Source organism: Phocoena phocoena, chromosome 12 (assembly GCF_963924675.1).
Source record: "Phocoena phocoena chromosome 12, mPhoPho1.1, whole genome shotgun sequence".
Classification (NCBI taxonomy): domain Eukaryota; kingdom Metazoa; phylum Chordata; class Mammalia; order Artiodactyla; family Phocoenidae; genus Phocoena; species Phocoena phocoena.
Genome location: NC_089230.1, coordinates 47214059 through 47238718, shown reverse-complemented (window position 1 = coordinate 47238718; position 24660 = coordinate 47214059). Strand labels below are relative to the sequence as shown.

Sequence of the window (24660 nt, the reverse complement as noted above, 5' to 3'; positions counted from 1 at the left end):
AGCCAAGCACATGGGGAAAAAGTTAAGGTCAATCATGTCATCACATCAAAATTTAAAATGGTTTTAAAAGGGTGGCAAATCTGCCTTATTGGTTTAAAACAGTAAGAATGCCTAGCTATTCTCAGGTAACTGTATTTAAGGCATTAGAAGCTTTAAAAAAGGTTCTCCTAAAAATATATGTAAAATATGAAAACCTTAAAATTGAGCTCTTAAAGTGTATAATTATGTAATACAAAAGTATTTGGTTCCATCTACATATTCCATAATGAAACGTTATACAATTTACAAGAGAACATTTTATTCTAGAAAATAATCTGTTGAAGCTATATAAAAAGCATATTAAAGTTTTAAAACTGTACTTTGACAATACAGCCTAGGCTCCAATCACATAATCATTATAGGGTGAGCAAGATTTTCTAGATTAAATCTTAACTAGGAATAAGACTAAGCTGTAAATATATTTATTATTTCCATTGCCCTATCCTGAATATCAGTTTACTAAGATTTCTTTTGGAAGGAAAAAAATGGAACTTCTTTGGCCACTGTTGACAACTGTAATCTAAATTTTTATACCAAATACTGTAAAAAACTTAATTTCCAAGATAAAGACCAAGAGCAGTATCCTTACTCTGAAAAGGAAAGAAATTAAAAAAATAACATTAAAGCAAGCACCCAACAGATTTTTCTGGCTTGAAAATAAATTGTTGCTCAAAATTACTTCCTTAAATGATAAATCACCTACGAATTTTAAATATAAATTGTGATTAAAGATAAATTAATGTTGAAGACTAAAACTGGAGATTTATAGTAACTGGAACACTTTCACTAGACTATTAGTCATTTACTGCAAAGTTTCAAAGAGGATATCAAGCTTAGTAATGTTCTGTTTGCTTGTATAAATAGTAACAAGTGGGCCTTCTTTGGCAGTTCAGTGGTTGGTTAAGACTCCGCACTCCCAATGCAAGGGGTGCAGGTCTGATCCCTGGCTGGGGAACTAAGATCCCACATGCAATGTGGCATGGCCCAAAAAAAAAAAAAGGGACAAGCAAAACTGATAAGTAGCATGGTTTAAAAACATGGACATTTATTGTTACAAAATTAACTGGTTTGATAAAAAAACTATTATATTTAAAAATAATTTAATACAAGTTAAAATAATTGTAAATTGTGATTCTTTTGAGTGCAAACAAGTGGTTACCCAAAGAAGAAATGTAATAAAATCTATTCCTGAAGTTAGTGGGTATTACATAGAAATATTTATACTGTGTTCTTCTACTCCCGTATTTACTTTTAAAGAGTTAGGAGAATTTAAACAGAATGTGAAGACATAAATTATAAATAAATATAAAAAATATATCTGTACAAGACTTATTGAAGACATTATCTCTGTATAAATGCCTACATATGAGACTATAAATAAAATAAAATGTTGAAGAACTCTGTTCTCTCAATTTTAGAAAACACGACTTTTTGGAAGACAGATGTTTAAAGTCAAGGCACTAGGACTTGGCTAATTTCACACAGTGGGATCATCAACAAACTGTGATTAAATGGAAACTACTCCAAAGACAAAAACTTCCCAATATGAAAAACACAAATCAGCCTTTCTGAATCACAAAAATTCTAAAATAGAAAGGTAAGGGGACAAAAAATGTGAAATTAAGAAAAAGAAATTGTATCTTTGGGGTTTCTTTTTCACACAGCTACGCTTAGTCTAGGTAACTCCTCTGCAGGCATGCTTTTTGTGGCATCCAGTTGGTTATACTCCTGTATGAGTGCTGATAAAGATGACAGGGCTTCTGTGAAACAGCTTTCCTCCATCCCTTCAATTTGTAGATAGTGATGAAGATGAGCCTATAAATAAAAAAACTGAATGATCTTGACCATTTTCAGGAAATTTAATACAACTATAATGTAAATATTCATATTAAAATGATAGTTCACACTCAGCTTTACAAGAAAAATGAGAATCTAAATCCTATAAACCCATGAGATTTCTCATTTGGAGTCTGAGTAAGCCTCTCCTCTTCAGTTATAATCAATACACAGGTATAAGATATAGCAGGCAGGATCACACCTGATTTGTGTTACTTTAATTCTTGAGCACACATCTTAAATAGCCAAAATAAACACATGTAGTTAAAAAGGTGTACTGATAATTACCCTTTTTCTGTAGAGCCTCGTGAATCTCTCTCTCAGTTCTGTGAAGGTAGGCTTCACGCATGTGTTGTTTGCTAAAGCTAATAATGAATGGGAATGGCCCACAGGAGGTACTGAGCACAGGCTGGTCTTCCAGCCTTCTTGATTCCAGGAGACAAACCGTAGAGAAGGTTTTAATCTGAGATGCAAAAACTCAAAGGTAAGAATTAAGGTACTAAAATATCTGCCATATTATGGCAGCTCACATTAGTTAAACTGGGACATTACTAATGGTACCATTCTAAGTGCTTAGTATATAATGTAAGTTACCTATTTTTTAATACTAGCAGTATTATGGTACAGTCTAACAGTGAACTAAGGGACATTAAATTGGCCGTAATGGTGATTCAAGAAGCTAGAAACACATTCCTTAACGTTAGAAGTCTGGGGATGAAAAGAAATGAAGGTATTATAATTTTCCTTACTTTGTAATTCAATAGAGCAGTTTTCCTAAAAAATAAGACTGTCAAATAGTAAAACAAACTTAGAAGCAGTGTAGTGGTAGTAGCGGTGGCAATAAAAACAATAACAATAGCTAAATTTCCTGAACATTTTCAGAAAATAACATCTCATCATTTAATGTGCATAACATAATTAACATAAATAACAACTCTGTACTATTATTATTCTTATTCTACATTTGAGGAAAATAGGCTCAGAGAGGCTAAGTAGCTTGCTCAAAGTCACAGTTCAATTAAGTTCACAGTGCTTCTTAACTACATGCTACACTGTAACAAACAGTACACATAATATTATCTTGAAAAATATAAAATTGAACCTTTCAATATTTCTGCGAAGATCAGAAATCTGTACATTTCCTCTAACCATGAGGGCACAGGCGAGGTAGAGACTATGTTTGGGGTCAGCTCGAATTAGCTGGTGATCTTTACTGAAGGCATCTGAAAACATCTGATCCAACCTAAAACAATGAGACAGTCACTGTTTATACAAAATACTGTACTACATCTTTCTTCTATGTGTAACTATAAAATGAAAAGACAGTCATCTACAGGTAAATAAACTTCACACACAAATACATTCTGAATCTCAGCTATCATTTCCTCAAAGCAATCTGGATAAATATGAGAGAAAATCACGCAATATTTTTTTTTAGGGGAATAAAAAGCTTCTGCAATATATTTTATATATACCTGATTTCAGGTAGCTACAAAATATTGACTACATCATTAGTGAGCTCTATGTAGTACTAATTTCTGAAAATTGTGTCATTTTTACTTAGTTCAGTATGCTTATCTACTTCGTAGTATCAGAACTATCAAAACTAATTAAAAACCTACTACATTAAGATTACTTTGTCTATAAAATATATCATAAATTACTTAGGAATAATGAGGAAGCTATCAAAGGACAATGTTAGGCTCTCCAAAAAAGACACTACTCTATACTACTATTCCTGAAAAGGGAGGCTTTTAAGTGAATGAAGTCTTTTAACTTCATTCTTTTATCATTCCTCTAAAGAGAGGAAGATATATCTAATAATACGCAGGCTCCTAGGCCTTTAATATGACCCCAGTGTGGGGTCATATTAGATGCATTACACTATGCTGCCTATTCATTCAGGAGATATTTACTAAACGCCTATTATGTGCCAGACACTATTCTAGGTGCAAGAGACCCAGCAGTGAACAACAACAACAATTTCCGACTCTAATGGAGCTTACATTCTATCCTGATTCTTCTACAGTAAGAAGGATAGAGGACTCTCTTAGTGGATGGTGAGCTTTGGGGGATTTTTTCTGGGGGGGATGTGTTTTTGGGCATTTTTATGAAGTCAAGGAAACCCAGAAAAGGTTAAGAACCACTATACAACAAGTAGGCACACTCATTCTTTTGTCAAAAAAAAAATAAAAACTAGCAAGGAGCTATTTATAGTTATGGGGATATTTCTCTTTACATTACAAACAAGGAATTTAATATACACACTCTAATATGTGCTTTGTCATTTTCATGGATAAAAATGGACTAGATGACGTTTATTAATATGAAGCACATCCAAAAACCATTCTCAGTTGTTTGTAAACTACTAATAAGAAATTAGTCTTAAAACTGTGCCTTTTAATAGTACAATTTAAAAACAATTTACTATTTGCTCAAGGATAAACGTGTCCATATGTGGATATGGCAGCCTTTGAAATACCTATAGTACAGTAGAAGCAAAAAGAAAATAAAAAAGGAAAACCCCCACAAAGCTAGAAAGAACACTGTGATAAGTTCCTTAAGAGTCTAACATTCTTAAGTTTCCTTACAGAACAAACCTGCAACAAGCTATAAATATATAAATAAACATTTTAAATGTTGACACTATTATTTTTATCAAAATATACCAAGCACGGGACTTCCCTGGCGGCACCGTGCTTAAGACTCCGCGCATCCAATGCAGGGGGCCTGGTTTCAATCCCTGTTCGGGGAACTAAATGCCATATGCATGCTGCAACTAAGAGTTTGCATGCCACAACTAAGGAGCTGGTAAGCTGCAACTAAGGAGCCCACCTGCCACAACTAAGACCCAGCACAACCAAAAAGAAAAAAAAAATGTATACACACACACACACACACACCAAGCAGAATTATGCTGAATTTAATTAGAAATTACATGTCTTTATTTTTTTAAGGAGTAACTTTAAATGTCTGGATAATCACTACTGTACAGTAAATAGTTTAGCACCAAGTTACATTCTATGTGTTCACATTAAAGGTGTACCTTTTACTAAATATACTCATTTTTAATATGCTGGGCTGATAATAAAAGCAGTCATTTAATGATTGATTTCCATGTTCAATAAACTATGCAAGTCACTTAACTTGTTAAGCTCATCAGCATCCCACAAAGAGACCGCACCTATTAGTTGGCATAGTCAGTTACTTGTTACTTGCTCAAATAGGAGTTAATCAGTATTACTGTGACATTCCCACAGTATAGAATTATGTTGCCAAAATTTAAACTATTAAAAAGATCTGTAATCTAGTTTTTACTTTATCATTTACATAATTTCCTCTAGCAGAGTTTGACAAGACCTTTTCCCTCAGTCAACTGTGAATGTCAGTGTGACCTGTTCAAGCTCATCATCACTGTATATGATAAGAGTATGTTTCAACTACATTTTTGTTAAGTAAATTGATGTAAGTTTTATGCTTAAAAATGACACAGTTATAAAACAAGGTGTCCTGGAAGTGATACATAATAGCTATAATAGAGTAATATCTGTAAACCCTCTATGGTGCTAGACTGGGGTAAGAGCTTTAAAAGATACTCTTATTTAATATACCAACAAGCTTATGAGGTAGGTACTCTGACTCTCATTTTTAAAGATGAGAAAAACTAAAAGTTCGTCACCTGCCCAAGGTTCTGTAGCTAGTAAATGATAGAATTAGCATTCATATTTAAGTACATCAGACTTCAAAGCCTTTAAATCTTTTTCAATAAAAATTATATCTTTATTAATTTTCATAAGCTTAAAAATTTAGTTATTAGATTTAATTTCAAATAGTTTAATACTGACATTTTTAAACAATGACTTCTAAACAAGGAACCATTCACTTAATGGAAAAATGGCTGTCATCACCTATATTTTATATAATTCTCACAAAGAAAATGGTATGAAGAAATAACTAGTTATTATAAACTTTTCTCTTAAAAATGTGTTTGTTTTTAAAGTAATTTGAGCCCTCAAGTAATTGGAATAAAGTTACTACATCTTACCTTCGAGAAGGAATGTTAACATCTGCCAGTGTATACAGAGGTGTTAGGCTTGACACAAGATAATGCAGTTGAGGAAAAGGAACTAAATTCATGCTGATTTCATTAAGGTCCATATTAAGGGATCCTTCAAACCTTGCAGAGCTAAAAAATTAACATTAAAGCATGAAAAATATTTAACTTAATGTAGCTTGATTTAGTCAGCAGGCACTTTCCTACATCTTTTCGTATGCTGTACTCCATTAGAGAATATATGCTCTTTTTTTCTGTATTAGTGAAATTTAGTATCATGAACATCGTGTATAAAGATAATCAAAATATAACATAACATCTACAGCAATTCTTATTTCAGGATTATCTGAAGTGTAACTACTCTACAGTTGCTAATTACCTACATAAAAATCTTACTTAAAACAGACTTTAGATTGAATTAAATACATACAGTTCAACAGTTATTTATTCTATAAACCTTACTAAATTCTCCTGGGATTTGCTTACATGCTCTACAATTTGGAATATAATAATGCCAAAGCAATTTTTTAGATCAAAGTCGAAGAAATATTTTGGACCAGCTAATAAAGAGGTATAGATTAGCTGGTTTAAAAGGTTAAGACATTTCGCAGCAAAAAAAAAAAACAACCAAGTTTGTTTTTGTCTAACCAAGTGTTTCTCAAGTGTATCTCCTTCAAAACCCTTTACCATTTAACATCTGTTAATATTCCATGGAACGTACCTGGGGAAAAAAATATGCTCCTCTGGAGTCAGAGAAAATAAAATTCTGGCCTATTACTCCAAGATCTGAAAACACTAGACAAACTAAAATCTTTATTTTAAATAAAGTTTTTAAAAAAGCTTCTACAACTCAGAATAACTAAAAAATGCTACTGCAAAACATTATCAAAAGCAAGGGAAATTTTTTAACTGCCCTTAAGTACACTGTCAAACGGATTACCTTGTTAGGTTGAGCAGCAAATTTGCCACAATGTTGTTCATTGCATCAAATGGTTTCTCCTGCCGCTTTTTAAAAGCTCCAGCACTTGAAGTAACCAGACTCTTTGGCTTTATAGCTGTACCCAACTTTCCAGAATTCACCATGAGGTCAATTTTGCTAATGATGTCAAATAAAGACTTTTAAGGGAAAAATATTGGGAGAGAAGCGATTAAGAAGAGAGGATATAAATGACATTCTACCAGGAAGAAAAAGACAAAAAAAAGCAATTTAAACTTATTTTTTCTCTTAGATGGGAAGGCTGAAAAGTGAAGAGACTGTTTCACGTACACACATAAGCATAACACAGGATTGAATGTATACATATTACAATGCCATTTCTTACTTGGTTGTCAATGGGCAACACACAGTCTGCATGCTCGTTAAGTTCCTTCATTGCCAACATGCTATTATAAGGCGAGGTTATGACATCATCTTCACCAGAAGGATAAATTGAAGTCACGAATCTGTATACTTCTGGGAATTCATCCTCAAGCACCTTTAAAAGAAATGTGCCAAGTCCAGATCCTGTTCCTGAAGATTAAGATTTCAAAAAGAAAACAGCATAAATGGTTCAGAATATAACGGAATTCTGTTTTTGTGTTAAAAACCTATGTATTAAAGACATACAATTTTCAACTTATTCCTGTGATTATATATTAACTAATTAATTTCAGATAAAGAAATGAAGACAATATAGGTAGTGAGACTTAAAGTCATGAATTCAACCTCTGGGTCTGACTGTGATGATGAGAGGCCTTTCTATATTTTACACTTTTTTACATTCAAGTTATATCTCTATGATGTCAAAAGAACTGACTGAAGAGTAAAAAATGCAACTTGAATTTACAAAAGTTTCAAAGAGGAAACCTTTTTACTATCTATCTAAAAGCAGAAACTCTAAGAATTTCATTAAGGTAATTTTCTGACACACAGTTACATATATATAAATTCAGATATTTTTAAGAACTGAAAGAGAGAAAACTGGAATCCTTTACCCTGGTGCTTTTCAAACTATGGCTTGTAAACCATCAGTGGGCTATGAAACTAATTTATAAGGTTAGGACCAGTATTTTCTCTTCTTAAATGAAACGCAGAAATATTAGTATGTCACATATAGTGTGGGTAAATAATCTTTTGTTTTAGTTTGGGTATGTTTGTGTGTGTGTTGGTTTGTAATATAAAACGTATTTCTTGCTGTCCAGATGAGAAAACGTTTATAAGCCAATAATGCTCTAACCCCATTTGGATAAATATTAAAAGGCTATGATGACGGGTTTGTGCTCCGGTCCGGGAAGATCCCACATGCAGCGGAGCGGCTAGGCCCGTGAGCCATGGCCGCTGAGCCTGCGCTCCGCAACGGGAGAGGCTGCAACGGTGAGAGGCCCGCGTAACGCAAAAAAAAAAAAAAAAAAAAAAAAAACGAGGGAGATTTTTTGGGTTAATCTTTAATGAGGACTTTCTAAGTATTATAAAAAACCAGAGCCATTATAGAAGATAGTTTTGATTCCATTAAAAATAAACAAAACTCCCCTCTCTCTATGTATATATAAAAACAAACAAAATAAAAAGGCAAACTGAGAAAAAATCTTCAAACATGATGGAGGACTAAATTTCTTTAATAAAGAGGGTCACAAATCAACAACAAAAAAATATGAATAATGCAATGGAAAAATGAGCAAAGGATATAAATTGTAACTCAAAATAAATCAAATGGCAAAAAGATGTAAAGATGCTCAACCTTTTCTCTAATTAAAAAATGCAAATTAAAGCAATATAATTTTGAACATATTGTATTAGACAGATTTTGTCTCATAATACTCAGCGTTGGTGACAGTGTCGGGAAATAAACTTTTTTTTTTTTTTGCGGTACGCAGGCCCCTCACCGCTGTGGCCTCTCCCGTTGCGGAGCACAGGTTCTGGACGCGCAGGCCCAGCCGCTCCGCGGCACGTGGGATCCTCCGGGACCGGGGCACAAACCCACGTCCCCTGCATTGGCAGGCGGACTCCCAACCACTGTGCCACCAGGGAAGCCCAGAAATAAACTCTTATAAATTGCTGCTAATCATACGGATTGATGCAATAATGTAGGAAGGTTATTTAGTAATATCAACCCAAACTTAAAATGTACATTTTCTTTGGTTCCACTTTCATTTCTAGGAATACTGCCTACAGCTATTGTGGCACAAATGAACAAAGATATAGGTACCAGATGTTCGCTGGGAATTTTATGTAGTAGCTAAAAACCATAAATAACTCGACATCCATCAATGAGGAACTGACTTTAAAAATTATTACATATTCTCACAATTGGACAGAGCTGATGAAAGATGTTCAGGAAAGATTTAAAGTGAAAACATTACAGGATAGTATGTATTTCATGATCTTGTTTATGTAAAAACACACACAATGGGCACAGGAAATATCTGGAAGGACAGACACTGGCAAACTTGATTATCTGTGAGGAGAGAGATTAGGGATTAGATGTGGGAAAAGACTTCATTTTTAGCCTTCATTATTATTTAAAGTATTTTTGCCATTTTCAGTGCATTATGAATAAAGTACAGTCTACTGAGATTCTGAGTAATGGAGGGATATATAAAAAGCACCATAATGAACTATAAATCAAATTGGTTTTTTTCGAAAACTTACTCAAAATCTGCAGGTTAATTATACCAGTATAAAGAAAATTAGTTTCTTTTTTTTTTTTTTTTTTTTTTTTTTAGCGGTACGTGGCCTCTCACTTGTTGTGGCCTCTCCCGTTGCAGAGCGCAGGCTCAGCGGCCATGGCTCACGGGCCTACCAGTTCCACGGCATGTGGGATCTTCCCGGACTGGGGCACGAACCCGCGTCCCCTGCACTGGCAGGCGGACTCTCAACCACTGCGCCACCAGGGAGGCCCTGAAAATTAGTTTCTTAATTAATGATTATGATGGTCTTCTAAAGGCATGGTTTCATAGCAATTTTAACTTTAATTTTCAAATGCTATCATAATGAATAACAGATATGTATAAGAAAGTCAACTGTACATAACCTGCTGACTATAAAAATGCAATCTCAGCTTGGAGGAAAAAAGCATGGCAAAGTTTTCTTTTAAAATAGGCTAATTCTCTTTTGAAATTATCAAATTATGATATGTTTCTACTTCATGGAACAGGGGAGCAAAATACTTCACTTGCAAGGTACAGGCTTCCCTGGGAAAGAAAGCAATGCAGATCATTTATTCTAGGTCAAGGTGATTAATTACCATGTAAGGAATGATTTAAGGGAGTTGACTAAGAGGATTTCTTTTACTTATTTCTCTTATTGGACACAAGAAAGTATTGAAGGTGGTTAAAGAAAGGGTACTGATATTCTTTTGCAAACGTATCTATGAATATGCCACAAATACTTAGTTCTAGTCAGCATATGATACTGCACAAGCAAGCTCTTAGGAGAAAGGCAGCATTCCCAAAAAGCTTATATTGAAATCTACCTTCTACTAAAGATAAAAGAAAAAATTTTTTCAGATTCATTTCTACTGACTGTTTAAAAGGGTTTAAATTTTAAAAAATGGTCAGAGTGACACAATTTGACAAAAATTTAAGATAAAAAGCTGTTATGTACATACATTCATACTCTTAATTCTTAATAGTTCTGTATTTATTAAGCAAAGGTCTGAAAACAAGACATGTTGGCAACATGAATTCTCACTTGCATTTTCACATTGTTATAGACAAATGAATAAATAATTTTACCTCCTCCCATGGAATGTATTATAAAAAAACACTGCAAACAATCACAGTGCTCTGCTGACTTTCTGAGTTTCTCTAAAATCTGTTCCTGATAAAGACTGCCAAACACTTTGTGACCCACAGCCCTGGAAAAAAAGAATATAGATTAAAAAAAATCCTTGCATTTATTATTTCAAGATTTTATTATTTCTGAACTAAATGAAAAGACTATAGATAAGCTTCAAAAAGTATTTTTACTGTAGTAAGTAAATTCTATTCCTGTTTAACATCAATAAATCATATTATGATATCTCAAGGATATAGGAAGATAATTTAACAAATATATATACCTATAATCCTCAAATATCCTGATAAAATAGTTCATTATCAATGGATATTAAAATGTTTTTTTTTTTTTTTGCAGTACACGGGCCTCTCACAGCTGTGGCCTCTCCCGTTGCGGAGCACAGGCTCCAGACGTGCAGGCTCAGTGGCCATGGCTCACGGGCCCAGCCGCTCTGCGGCACGTGGGATCTTCCCGGACCAGGGCACAAACCTGTGTCCCCTGCATTGGCAGGCGGACTCTCCACCACTGTGCCACCAGGGAAGCCCTAAACTATGGTTTTTAAAATTTATCTGCTCTTAAGGTATAATTACAACAAAACAAGTTTTTAGTTAGTTTTTTCTCATCTTCATTGAAAGTAAACTGATTGCACTGTCTTTCATGTATTAAAAAGCAGAATGTGGTCAACTAGAAAGACATAAAAATAAAAAATTTTAAACTGACCTACTTTGGTTTAAAACATGAAAAAAATATTGGTCATATCATGTTATTACTAGATGAAATGCCACACAGTAGAAAACTGATATTCATGAGGCTCTGCAAGCCTTTTTGGTTGCCCAAATTTGCAAGTATTATTATGATGAATTGAAATGTAAGAATGATTTCCACACAACATGTAGTCAGGTGTAACTCAAAAGTTGCAGAATAAGTTATACGACAATTAGAGAAAGCTGGTTGGATGGTTAGGTGGACTCACTTATTTTAGTGACTGGTTCTCCCCAAATAAGTCTCCCAGAACACAAGACTCAAATTCATGCTTTAGTAAAATTACACAATATTACACATTATAAACCTGAGGGACTAACTGCAAATAATTTAAATAACAAATATTAGATTGGCAAACAAGAACCTACCTACTTTTTAAAAAACAGCAAAACCAGTGTCAATGTAAACTTTAAAATGATCACTGTTGGAGCTTTTTTCCCATTAAGGAGAAGAGACCATTATATATTTAAGGGCCAAATATAGCCTCAGACTGACCTTGAATGCTGGGACACTGGTCTGGCTTGCATCTCTATCAATTCTATTAAATCTGACTGATGGGAAAACTTTGACAGAGTCAAATACTATAGGTAAGAGAACAGTTTATAAAAATACTTACAACTTTTAATTTGATACAGCCACTATGAAGAACAGTATGGAGGTTCCTTAAAAAACTAAAATAGAACCACCATGTGACCCAGCAATCCCACTACTGGGCATATACCCTGAGAAAACCATAATTCAAAAAGCCTCACGTACCACAATGTTCACTGCAGCACTATTTACAATAGCTAGGACATGGAAGCAACCTAAGTGTCCATCAACAGATGAATGGATAAAGAAGATGTGGCACATATATACAATGGAATATTACTCAGCTATAAAAAGAAACGAAATTGAGTTATTTGTAGTGAGGTGGATGGACCGAGAGTCTGTCATACAGAGTGAAGTAAGTCAGAAAGAGAAAAACAAATACCGTATGCTAACACATATATATGGAATCTAAAAAACAAAAAAAAAGGTTCTGAGGAACCTAGCGGCAGGACGGGAATAAAGACGCAGACATAGAGAATGGACTTGAGGACACGGGGAGGGGGAAGGGTAAGCTGGGACGAAGTGAGAGAGTGGCATGGACATACATACACTACCAAATGTAAAACAGCCAGCTAGTGGGAAGCAGCTGCATAGCACAGGGAGATCAGCTTGGTGCTTTGTGACCAACTAGAGGGGTGGGATAGGGAGGATGGGAGGGAGACACAAGAGGGAGGAGATATGGGGATATATGTATACGTATAGCTGATTCACTTTGTTATACGGCAGAAACACAACAATGTAAAGCAATTATATTCCAATAAAGATGTTAAAAAGAAAAAGGTAAGGGTTTTCATATACAAATTAGTATGCTAGCCACATTGTTCCGTGCCTTAATACTTCTGATTTTTAAAATGTTAGAAAATTTCCATACAGATTTGTTACATTTTTTGTTTTGTTTTGTTTTGTTTTTTCAGTATGCGGGCCTCTCACTGTTGTGGCCTCTCCCGTTGCTCCGGACGCGCAGGCTCAGCGGCCATGGCTCACGGGCCCAGCCACTCCGCGGCATGTGGGACCTTCCCGGACCGGGGCGCGAACCCGTGTCCCCTGCATCGCCAGGCGGACTCTCAACCACTGTGCCACCAGGGAAGCCCACAGATTTGTTACATTTTATAAGAGTTGCATGATTTTCCATTGTATGGATATACTATAATTGATTTAAACAAGCCCCTGTTGAGTATTATCTGATGTTAAAAACAATGTTTCAGTGAACAATCTTTCATTTGTATCTTTATGGACAAGTGAAGAATTCTATAGAATATATAAATGTGGAACTACATATCAAAAAAAATACAACTTTTGTCACTACTTAGCAGTTATGCAAGAATCAAATTACGAGAAATTTAGTAAATCAATTTTTCATGATTCATCTTTTTCAAAAAAAAGAGAAACAACTAGGATACAGATGGCTTCCAAGCATTGTGAACACCATCATGTATCAAGGAAAAGATGATGGGCTGAAAGGCCTAGAGTTAGGTATGGCAAGTATCTTACTTTCATGTCAGCAGGACCTATCAGAATAAAGGAAAGATTCCTCATTTTTTTCAGATGACATTTAATTTTTACATCCAGCATATTCTCACCAATTATTCCCTGAGCCAGAAATATCAGTGATGAGCTGCTTACTATCAAATACATCTCTCAATGGTCCCTGAAGAATTTCATTTACTACCCCTTCCTCCATGTCAATCAAGACAGCCTGAGAAAGACAAATAAAATGTAATTAGCATATTTTTCTTTAGTCACTCTGTAAATAAAAAGAATTTTTGAGCTTGAAGTTGCATTGTTCTTTTTATAGTTTAAGTTTGATCAAATCTTTGACTCTCTTTGTGCAGTCTGTTATAAAACTTAAAAAATAATTTCACTCTGCTCCAAATGTGGAATCCAATGAAAAGATGGATTCTAAATTCTTACCCTAAGAATAAGAGGGAAAAAAAGGAACTGAATAATTCTCTCTGATTTTCTAAAAATTCTTTTATTTATATGCTTATGTGACTATAAATTTCTTGAGAACAAGGTCTCAGAAGTTTAGAAGGTAACCTTAACCAGAAACAGTTCTCAATAAATGTAGGGTTCATTAATGTATTTGGTCACTAGGAATAACCATGCTGCTCTTTATGAATCACAGCCGAAAACTGTCCAAATCAAATCAGTAAACTACTATTACATGCAAAGCCAAGGCACCGGATAGATGTCAAAGATGACAACAGTGTCCCTTCCCCTAAGTAACTCACAATCTAAATTCACAAACTCACTAAATATCACAAACTTTATTGACATGGGAGATAACCTCTATTACTAAGAAGAAAATGAGAAAATAAAATATAAAATTAGCTATGGAAAGACAAATAGAAAAGACTGGATGGAAATACAGCAAAATGTAAGCAGAGATAGTTTGGCAGTAGAATTATATACCCTCTGTCCCCACTGTTTTGTACTTTACTTTCTATATTTTCTACACTGAGGAAGAAGAATGAAAGAGTAAAATAGAGTTAAATAAATAAAAAAGCAAAGCTGAAAAAAGTAATCTGAAATGATGTTAGGGTACCCTTTAACCTAAGCCTTTGATTCAGTGTCACAGAGAAAGTGTTTGATTTATGGGCTTTTTCAGTGCTGGTGAGCATGTAACATTAAGCACTTACTACATGCCACTGTACATGTATCACCCCATTTAATCCTCACAACCCTATGCATAGGTACTGTAATTACTCCCAGTTTACACATGAGGAAACTGAGGCCTAGAAAAGTTAAATAACTTGGCTGCGATCACCCAGCTAGGAAGTGGTAGAGCTGATTCAAACCTGGCTAGCCTGGCTGCAGAATCTTCACTCTTAACCACCAAACTCTATGCTCTATTATTTTATCAAAGGGAGACAGTCAAGTTTGACACTTACTGAGTACTGACTACAGTGAAGTCACAATTTATGCCCATTTAAATTCTGTGAATTCAATTATTTGTGTAATTAAGTACGCTACTGTAAGCTGGCAATTAAAATATTATTACACAGTACTTTAGAAATATATTTCTAATTGTATGATAGCATACCACTTTTTTTCCTTAAACATCTTTATTGGAGTATAATTGCTTTACAATGGTGTGTTAGTTTCTGCCATATAACAAAGTGAATCAGCTATACATATACATATATCCCCATATCCCCTCCCTCTTGCGTCTCCCTCCCATCCTCCCTATCCCACCCCTCTAGTTGGTCACAAAGCACCGAGCTGATCTCCCTGTGCTATGCAGCTGCTTCCCACTAGCTGGCTGTTTTACATTTGGTAGTGTATATATGTCCATGCCACTCTCTTTGTCCCAGCTTACCCTTCCCCCTCCTCGTGTCCTCAAGTCCATTCTCTATGTCTGTGTCTTTATTCCCATCCTGCCCCTAGGTTCTTCATGACCTTTTTTTTTTTTTTAGATTCCATATATATGCGTTAGCATACGGTATTTGTTTTTCTCTTTCTGACTTACTTCACTCTGTATGACAGACTCTAGGTCCATCCACCTCACTACAAATAACTCAATTTCGTTTCTTTTTATGGCTGAGTAATATCACATGTTATATCATCATATTACAGTGGTATATTAGAAAGACTGTAAAATTCTGTTTTATAAATGTGTTCCTTTAAATACAGCATCAATATACATACACAGGACTATACAGGGTCATTTCTTGGCAATTTTAGGGATTTTCAAGGATATTTTTGATAATATGCAATTTTTATCTTAAATGCTGACTTTAACACCTGATCAACCATGTAAGAGGGATTTCACTGTTGTGTAAGATTACAAAAAAGAACAAAATTAGCTTCTACTGTCCTTGTTCCAAAATAGACTTACTGAGATGATTTGTGGAAGATTAAACATATTTAAGTCATGCTTTCAATTACTTTGCAATCAGGCAAAGGAAGGGGAATACAGAATACAAACTGACATTCAAGCACCTCCTGAAGTCAGTTTTGAGAGAATCATCACTGTCATAGTCACTTAGCATTAAACCCTGACAGTCTGTAACTCTTTCAATCTTTCCTTAGTCACATAAGACCTCTGATTTGTTTTTCCATAGGAAATTAATTACAATTACAAGGAATTATTCTGGATTCCTCACTTAGCCATCCAAGACCTGGAGTCACAACTTCCAAGATTCGATGTTTATTATTTTCTTCCAGAGCTACCTGGTGATAGCTTTTAGGCCCTTCAGCTTCCCCTTAATTGTAACACAGGATTTACAAAATTCTGAGTGTTTGCCTATTAACACAGTGGAGGAACCCAGCCACCAAATTATCTTTTGAAGCCTAGACTCTTCAGTGATCAGAGCCTTCTAGGAAAAAAGCCAAAGGCTATAGAAACATGCTGATTTATTCTCTTCCAGCAGTGTTTCCTCCATTTCCCAACTTGCTCACTGGTAGGGTGGTGGGAAAGAGCTCAAATTTGGAGTGGTCTAGGAAATGTCAATGTTTCTTTATCTCTGAGCAAGATTTGGATTGGGATGTTAGCACTCTCCAAGGCATGAACTATACCAAATGTTAATCAATTATCCTAACAGACTACAAGCGCATAGTCTCTGCCCTAAATTTGTTTCCCAAGGACACTGGAGACCACAGATACAAGGTGATGGTTCCCAGGTACTACAACACTACTGCTCTTTACTTTTTCAGCCACTACTCCCGGTCTGATCCTTATCATCTCAATTACTTCCACAGCACCAAAACTGCCTTTCTTTTCTGTCACAGTCAAACATTACTGATCAACAGTTGGAAAAAGCAGTTTGTTGCAGAGACACAATCAAAGAAGAGAAGTGTTAACTGCAATGAGATTAAGACTAAATATGGGCTATTGACTAGAAGTATTTTTGTTCAGGAGGTCTTACATGGTTATGTTATGTATTCACTAGAATGTGGTTGAATCTATGCTTTGTACTGGGAATAGTAACTCTGGTGCAAATAAACCTTTCATCATTTTTATATGAAAATTAACCTTCATTAAAATGTATTTTAGGCTTAGAGTTAATAAAAGCTTTTGTTATCATTTATCTAGACATATATTTCCCCTAAAACATTTAGAAAAAATGCCAAATATGTAGTAAGCGCAAAATTTTACTTTTGTGCTTTACACAAAATTTTACACACAAAATTTTAAGCACAAAATTTTCCCCCTAAAGTTTCATGGAGACACAAATGTCTGCTTAATTATATTTATATTAAATGTGGCTTAGCAAATACCTTTTTTTTATTTTGAGAAGTTAAATTAAAATTTTATTCTTATGATAGTTACGGAAGTAGAGTTATTTTAAAAACACATGCAATGTAAGAATCCAAGTGTATAAGACTTACTCGTGCTTTTAAAGAACAAATTTTCCCCTTGGAAATACTGCCACCATCACCAACCACTCTGAAAGATAAAAGATGAGAAAAGGTCATAAGATCTTCCATGCTAATAGTGCTATCAGGTAATAAAGTTAACTTCTATTCACACAGTAAAGCTACTTATAGGCCAAGTGAGGCAGACACAAAAGGCAACAAAGAAGCCATTCGTAATCTCCTTCTCCCTTACCCACCTCCCAATAGGCTGAAAAAGTGAGGTACTTATTTCCCTGGCTTTCTTTGTAGTTTGGGCTGGTCATGTAATCCAGTTCTGGGTAATGAAATAAAAAGGAGATATTCTGGGAAGCTTTGTGATAAAAAGGACCAGATGCAGTTGGTCCTTTTTCCTACCTTGAACACGAATCTGGATGGGATTCCTGGCAGTGGAGGCTGTCATTTTATGGTTATGAAGTAAAAAAAACATGAGGACAAAAAACCAACACAAGAAACAATATGACAGTATCTTGGTCTTTAGGCCACGTCTCTAAACACAGATTTCTTTGTATGTGACATAACTGGATACATCTATTGTTTAAGCCAACATTAGTGAGGCTTTCTGTTGTAGCCAGACACACATCAACTAACATACTAGTTATATACAGTTGAGTATCTAAGGCTGTTCCTAGAATTTCATGTTGAAGATAAGTCACCAAAGTAACTAAATCTATGACTACAAACAGTGGACAAGTCAATATAGTTTACAAGACAGAATATATGAAGGGAAGCTGAATTGAGCATAGATGATGCTATAGGTCGGGGGTTGATAATCTATAATCCTCAGGCCAAGTCTGACCAGCTACTTGTGAAAACAAGTTTTATTGGAACAAAGCCACACTCATTTGTTTATGTACTATCTATACCTGCATTCACACTACAATGGCAGACTCAAGGAGATGTGATATGGACTTTATGGTCTGCAAAACCTGAAATATCTACTATCTGGTCCTTTACAGGAAAGGTTTGCCAACCCCTGGTATAGGTAAATTCCTATCATGCCATTAAAAAGGTATGATAATTTCCTCAAATAAAGAAGTATATACAAAGGTTTGGTCTTATTTTTGAAAAAGAATTTTTGTACTAACTTGTGGAACAGATGCTGCATGTGTTGATACTACGTTGGAAAGAAGAGCAAGATGCCAAGGCTCTTCTCCTCAAACTTGATATTGGAGAAATAAGTATGCTCTCAGGTTAAATTATAAAACGAACCGAGTAGATGAGAATAGTTAGGTAAAGTCACCTGATTAAGAGAGAATGGCTTCCAGCTGAGTCTTAACTATGTAATATTCAATGAAAGGAGTATTACAGAGGGAATGGAAGTACAGATTTAGTTAGAATACCACCTACAAGGAAGTATTACAAAGGTAAATTTGAGTCCCTTAATAGTATGTAGGGGAGAAGATGTTCTAGTTTGCAAACAACAGGTAATCTAGTCTATGTGACAGATATCTCCATATTAATAAAGATAAATAACACCAGTCATTAAGGTAATACACCTAACTTACCTTGGTCTGATTCCATGGTCACTAAGTAACCTTTTATTACTTAGCTCTCCTGATAGATTTCCTACAGAAGAGAATGTGTTTTTGAAAGAAAATGGGTGTCTAGTCTTTTCGAGTTATAGCTCCTACTGTCCATGACTACATTGACTTTCTGCTTTGTAATTTCCTATCTGAATTTGGTTTATCTGCCTGTACTAGAGAGCACTGGACCCATTCTCAAGATGTCATCCAAGTTTCTGAGTTTGCAAGCCTGAGGGTCAGACTCTGAAATTCACTTAGGAAGTCGGGCCTAATTAGCCTTCCCAGGGAGATAACTGCCTCAAACACCCAACCAACTAATTCAAACTAGAACTGAAATCTTTATTAGATTAAAACTGGATATAAAGTATGTATTTTTCAGTTCAAGCCCAGCAGGTTTAGTTTTATTAAGCATTTTGAAAATGCATGAACTTCATGATTTAACGTTAAAAGCTTAGAAACACACCCTGAATGTCAAATTACTCTTTCAGGTAAAAGATATATACTTACATATACCCTTTATTAAATAAACAAAACTAATCTGACAACAACTGCTTTGCTCCTTTTTAGCACATTCTATTTGTAGAGCAAATACTCCTGACCACAAGTAATATCACAGAAATGTAAACAATGTATTGTTCTTTCAAAAGTCAGCCATTATTAAATGCACTAACAAGACACTCTCAGGGAAATTTTCAGCATTCCTTTTAGTGAAACTTTATTTCAAGGTCAAGTTAAAATTAAGCACACTAAAGTTTCTTTTTATTCCTTCATATGGCTTTAAAAGGAAACCTGTTGTCCTGCTCTGCCTAATGCCATTAATGACAAGAGAATGACAATATGCTTTCAATAATGAGAAAAACAAACAAAAAAGCCAAACAACTTCTTTACAGTCATCAACTGCTTTTACTATCCTCCCAAGAATTTTCTCCCAAACTGCTGACATGAAAATAATTAAGCTATGTGACAGACTTTAACCCCATCTTACCTGGTATCCACATTTCTAAAGAAGCTGCTTATTGCCTCATCATAAATCGCTTTCTAAAAAAAAAAAAAAAAAACACATTTATTAGCGCTTGATTACGTTTTGCCTCTTTCCCAAACGAAGTCCTTTTAATTTAATAATCCCACAATACTTTAAAGGCCGGCATACGGCTACAATGAGAAAAAGCAAACAATCATAAAATGCTTATACTGATTCTTCCAATCTAGAGGAGAGCAAATACCGCGAGATCTATGGATTAAGTGCAGCTGAAGGTACTGAGAAAAGGCGTCCCCACAGAACTTGTAGAGCAGGTGCATCAAATGAGAGCTTTCCCTGTATTCTTGGTGATCATTTAAAAAGCTGACTGGTTAAATTAAGGAATATAATGCCACACATGATGCCTATTTTACAAAGTACTTTCACATATGCTATCTCATTGCTCCTCACAAGAACCCTGATAAAGATGCAACCCTGAGAATTAAGGAACCTTAAGACTAAGGTCTCCAGCGAGTGTTCGTTTGGACTCTTGTGTCTAACGCCAACAGAAGTTTAAAAACCAGTTTGCCCTTTACCAAGAAGATCCCATACAACTTATATCGGCCAGATAAAAGCTCCCAGAGTATTAATTCCTATTTTTTGGAAGAGCCTCGGGGACAGGAGGGCATGGCGGTCTCCCGCGCGGCGGGGACGGTACCTGGTTGACTGCGGCGTGCTCCCTCAGCGCCAGGTCCCAGAAGCAGCAGCCAATCTGGTTTCCGCACTGGCCGACTGCGCCCAGGAAGGTAAGAGAATAGACATTAGGCAGCAACAAGGCCACTCGCCTCGGCGGCGACCGGATCCCCACCCTCCCGGGGCGGCTTACCCTGTATGAGCACCGACTGGGTCATGCTGCAGCGCGGCCGTCGCGCGTCATCCAGGAGCCCGCGCCGGCCTGCGTATTTCCTGCCCACCAACGGCTCTCTCCGAGGCGTCGGGGCGGCCGTAAGTCACGCTGCTGCCGCAAGTCGCTGCCGTAGCTCCGCTCTGCTCTAGCTTTAGGCTAAGATTTTACGTTCGAAGGCCGCAGCAAGTGCACGTGTGTCTCACCGTTACCATAGCGACTGGTCCTCCCGATAGCAGATCTTCGCTGCCCTGTAAACGTCTGAGCAACTGTAGCTCCGGGGGCCCGGGTCACTCCTGGTAACTAGGCTTTGGCGTGGGATTTTAAAACGTGTGTCTTTAAAGCTGTTTAGGATCTATCAGAGGTTCAGTCTTCATTTACAGTCTCAGTACCTGGGGCGGTGGGTCAAATTCCGTTCATTCCGATTCCTCCGGACGCTGCGTTAATCTATTTAACAAGTCCTTTGTTCTAATAGAAAACAATGTCGATGAGCACAAAGAAACCCCAGACAAATAGACGTGTCAGGGTACAACCGAAACTAGGTGGTTATACAGATTGACAAAAATGGCGCTTCAGCGGCCCAACCAGTGTATGTTGAAGCTGTATGCTCCCAACGTTAACTTCTAGGCCCTCTGCAGGATTCAAAAGAAATTAAGACATAGATCCAGCTCCAGAAGGCTTACAATCTGATTGAAGATACACACGAAATACTCAAAAAATTGTGACGATTTTGTGGCGCTAAGTGTAATAGGATTCAATGGATGAGAGTGTGGACAAGTAAATAGAAGTCTGATGGAAGAAATGAAATTAAAACTAGGCATTTTATTTATGTACAGTGTTTAGGTGGGACAAAGGAGGAGGAGATTAAAAAATCAGGTATTCCTGAAAACGACCAACTCCTAAAATTTTCAAACATTGAAAAATACTGTAAACGCTTATTAATTTAGACCAGATTTCAATTAAGAACTCAAGCACTTTTTTCGTAAAATTAATATTTTCCACAAAAATTCTGAGGAACTACAAAATACTAGGAAGCCTCCTCCCACCAAAAAAAAGTTAAAATTACATGTGCAACTAATGTGTGGTAATAGGAATTGTAATATTTGTTTGGACCACCTTATTCCCCTACCAATACAAATAATAGTTGTTACTATATCTCTGATATCTGGTAAGTTTGAAGTTGCAATGGGTGGTTTATGAGGCTGAGGCTTTCTCACATTTCCATTTAGATGTTTTTCACCTTATTACTCACATATCTTATGATTAATAGGTAACTTTCAGTCAAGAATTTTTTGCATTTGCTGGATTTTACTCTTAACTGCTTATTAGCATGGAGTCAGTGTTAGAAGTGCAGTCAGGTTCCCCTAACACTTCACTTAGGTCTTAACATTAAAGTCCTAAAGTCTGGGACTTCTAAAATTTGCAAAGCTTGGTCCAGTTTGTGAGTAGATCTGTATCTGTGAGCTATGGTGCCAGCTCATCTGGTATTCTGGCCTCTGCAGAGCTCTACACTTCATGCAGTGGTTAGGTCCTAGTCATGACTCCCTAGAGGTCATACATAGGAACAGAATTAAATTAAGAAAGTTCTAACAAGTCTCATTAAAAACTTCAGTCTGGGGAGAATCAGACTGAGAGGAAATTCTGCTTGAGAGTCAAGGTAGAACCTTACCTACCAGCCACTTTAGGACTTCAGTAGAAGCAGAAGAAACATTTTAGAGTTTATACTTTCCTTGAAGTCATATATCTGAACATATCCTAAAGTTGAATGCACTCCTAATTAGATGGACTGAAACCTCATTTAAAATATTCAACAAACTTTCAGAAGAGCAAGCAGAACGCAGGCCACCCAGAAGGCTACACACAGCTCTCGTGGAATTCTCTCTGATACACCTCCTCTGATAAAAACACAATGAAAAAGAAAATATGATTTACCTTTCAAACTCTGTCTGTGAGTGGAAGAGCAGATTTCAGATAAGTAGGAAAGAAGTCAAGGAGAATTTACCCACAGAATAGCAGAGTATGGTAGATTGGAGTATTGCTCTGAATTCTTTACTCTCTCCCTTTGCACATAACTGTGCAGTACCTCCTGGCATAGGGGGGTAGGCAAAGTATACGTCTTTGTCCTATTGGTCAGGCTTGGTCAGGTGGCTTGCTTTGGCCAGTGGAATGATATCAGGTATCAAAGGTTTTAGGTGTGCTTGCATGCTTTTGCCTCTTGGTCTTTGCTATTTTTCGTAAGAAAAACTACCTCAGGTGGCTGCTGTTTCCAAAATGAGGAAGACATGTGGATCAGATCTGAATCTGCATCTCAGTTGAAGTGTGGAGTACTGCTAATCCTAACCAAACCCAGGAGAGGCAAGTGGAGACCAGCTGAACAGCAGGCTCTCCACAGTCTTAACAAGAAAAAGGTTTTTGGTTAAAGCTGTGAGATTTTGGGGTGCAATAGTATTGGAGCAATAGCTGTCTAACACACCAAGCAAATAGATTGGGCAAAATTTTATATGTTAAATGTGAGCAAGAGAAAAACATCAATGAAAATTATAAAGACTACTCCTGTGAAAGGAAGGAAGGATGGAAGGAAACTAGCATGTAAAAGATGAATGAAGTACATGACCTGTAAAACTTAACCTAAGGGGAAAAAAGAAAACTCATATAATTTTTGTGCTGTAGAGGAACTTATTAATAATAAGAATATGAATTTGGTAGTACAGGAACTTAAAGACAAGATGCTAAAATAATGTATTGAGGGCTGAGTCTTGCCTTGTTTTTTTCACTACTGTATCCTTAGTACTTTGCCTGGTGTACTATAGGTAATCAATAAATATTTGGTGAATAAATGAACTAAAATGGAAATAAAAGAGAAAGGAAACTAAAGACCAAAACATGTTAAAGGACTAATGAATAATTAGAAGCACAGAGAAGCAGACTAGAGAGCTGAAAATCAAATTACTGATTAGAAGAAAGGATTGATATAATCACAGAGAATACTGAGGCAAAGGACAAAGGTATAAAATCTCTTGGAAGATAATATATGTGAAAGAGGTAAAGATGGTTCAACATAAGATTAATAAGTGCCCCTGAAATAGAGAACACAGCAAATTGAAGAAGAAATGTTCTTATTGATATAGAAAATAATAAAGGAGGAAAAATCTATAGATTAAAAGCATGTACCATGTTACATGGAATAATTTCTATAGAACAGTCAACACTAAGGGATATATCCTGGTTCAGTTACTCAGTTTTCAGAATAAAAGAACTGTTTACGTACACAGGCAAGAAACAAAAGTTGGGGGGCGGCATGGAGAAAAAACAATAAGGCTCCTTTAGATTCATCTATATAATACATTTAGTATTTGACGACATCACAAAGATGCTACAAATTTCTGAGAAGGAATAAAATGTGTTCCAAGAAAAATATACTTCTATGGCTTTCAAAGTTGTCATTTAAATATACTTTGAATTTGTGGGCACTCTATCAATTTTTATTCCTGCTTGCACACTGCATTTCTGAGCCCATCTCTTTGTCATATAACTTGACAGACACAGCCAACAGCAGCTAACATGTTACTGACATTCTTTCTTCCAACCTCTTCACCTAGCATTCACCAGCAAATCATCTGCTTTCCAGGTTATCACAGAGTTTTCCAAAGTTTTTTCCAGTAGGTTTGCCACTGAATAACATAGACAACTATCCTCTCAGTTTCCAATAACAATTTTCTTGACACTCGCTGCTTGACTTATATTTTATGTTTTTGTTATGGCAGTACCTAAGTCTGGACCTAAGTCTGTATAAGTCAGGATAAATTTTATTATGCTGTGGTAACAGCCAACCCCCAAATCTCAGTGGTGTAAAACAACAGTTGTTTATTTTTTGCACAT

At 35.9% G+C, this 24660-nt stretch overlaps 1 protein-coding gene across 2 annotated transcripts; it reads right to left on the bottom strand.

Moving 5' to 3' along the window:
• Positions 1–1066: 1066 nt before the first annotated feature.
• On the bottom strand, positions 1067–20796 carry TUBE1 (tubulin epsilon 1). 2 transcript variants are annotated; one of them, XM_065888983.1, is made up of 12 exons: positions 20764–20788; positions 20596–20669; positions 19905–19957; positions 17370–17427; positions 13619–13734; positions 10643–10764; positions 7252–7439; positions 6870–7045; positions 5921–6061; positions 2978–3118; positions 2164–2338; positions 1679–1854 (listed from the first exon to the last, which is right to left on the bottom strand). In XM_065888983.1, the coding sequence occupies exons 1-12, from the start codon at positions 20786–20788 to the stop codon at positions 1696–1698; spliced, it is 1428 nt and encodes a 475-aa protein (XP_065745055.1). In that variant the 3' UTR covers positions 1679–1695. The 2 variants fall into 2 exon arrangements, with proteins under 2 accessions (XP_065745056.1, XP_065745055.1); XM_065888984.1 differs by lacking the exons at positions 2164–2338; positions 2978–3118 and having other exon boundaries at positions 1067–1854; positions 20764–20796.
• Between the last annotated feature and the right edge of the window lie 3864 nt (positions 20797–24660).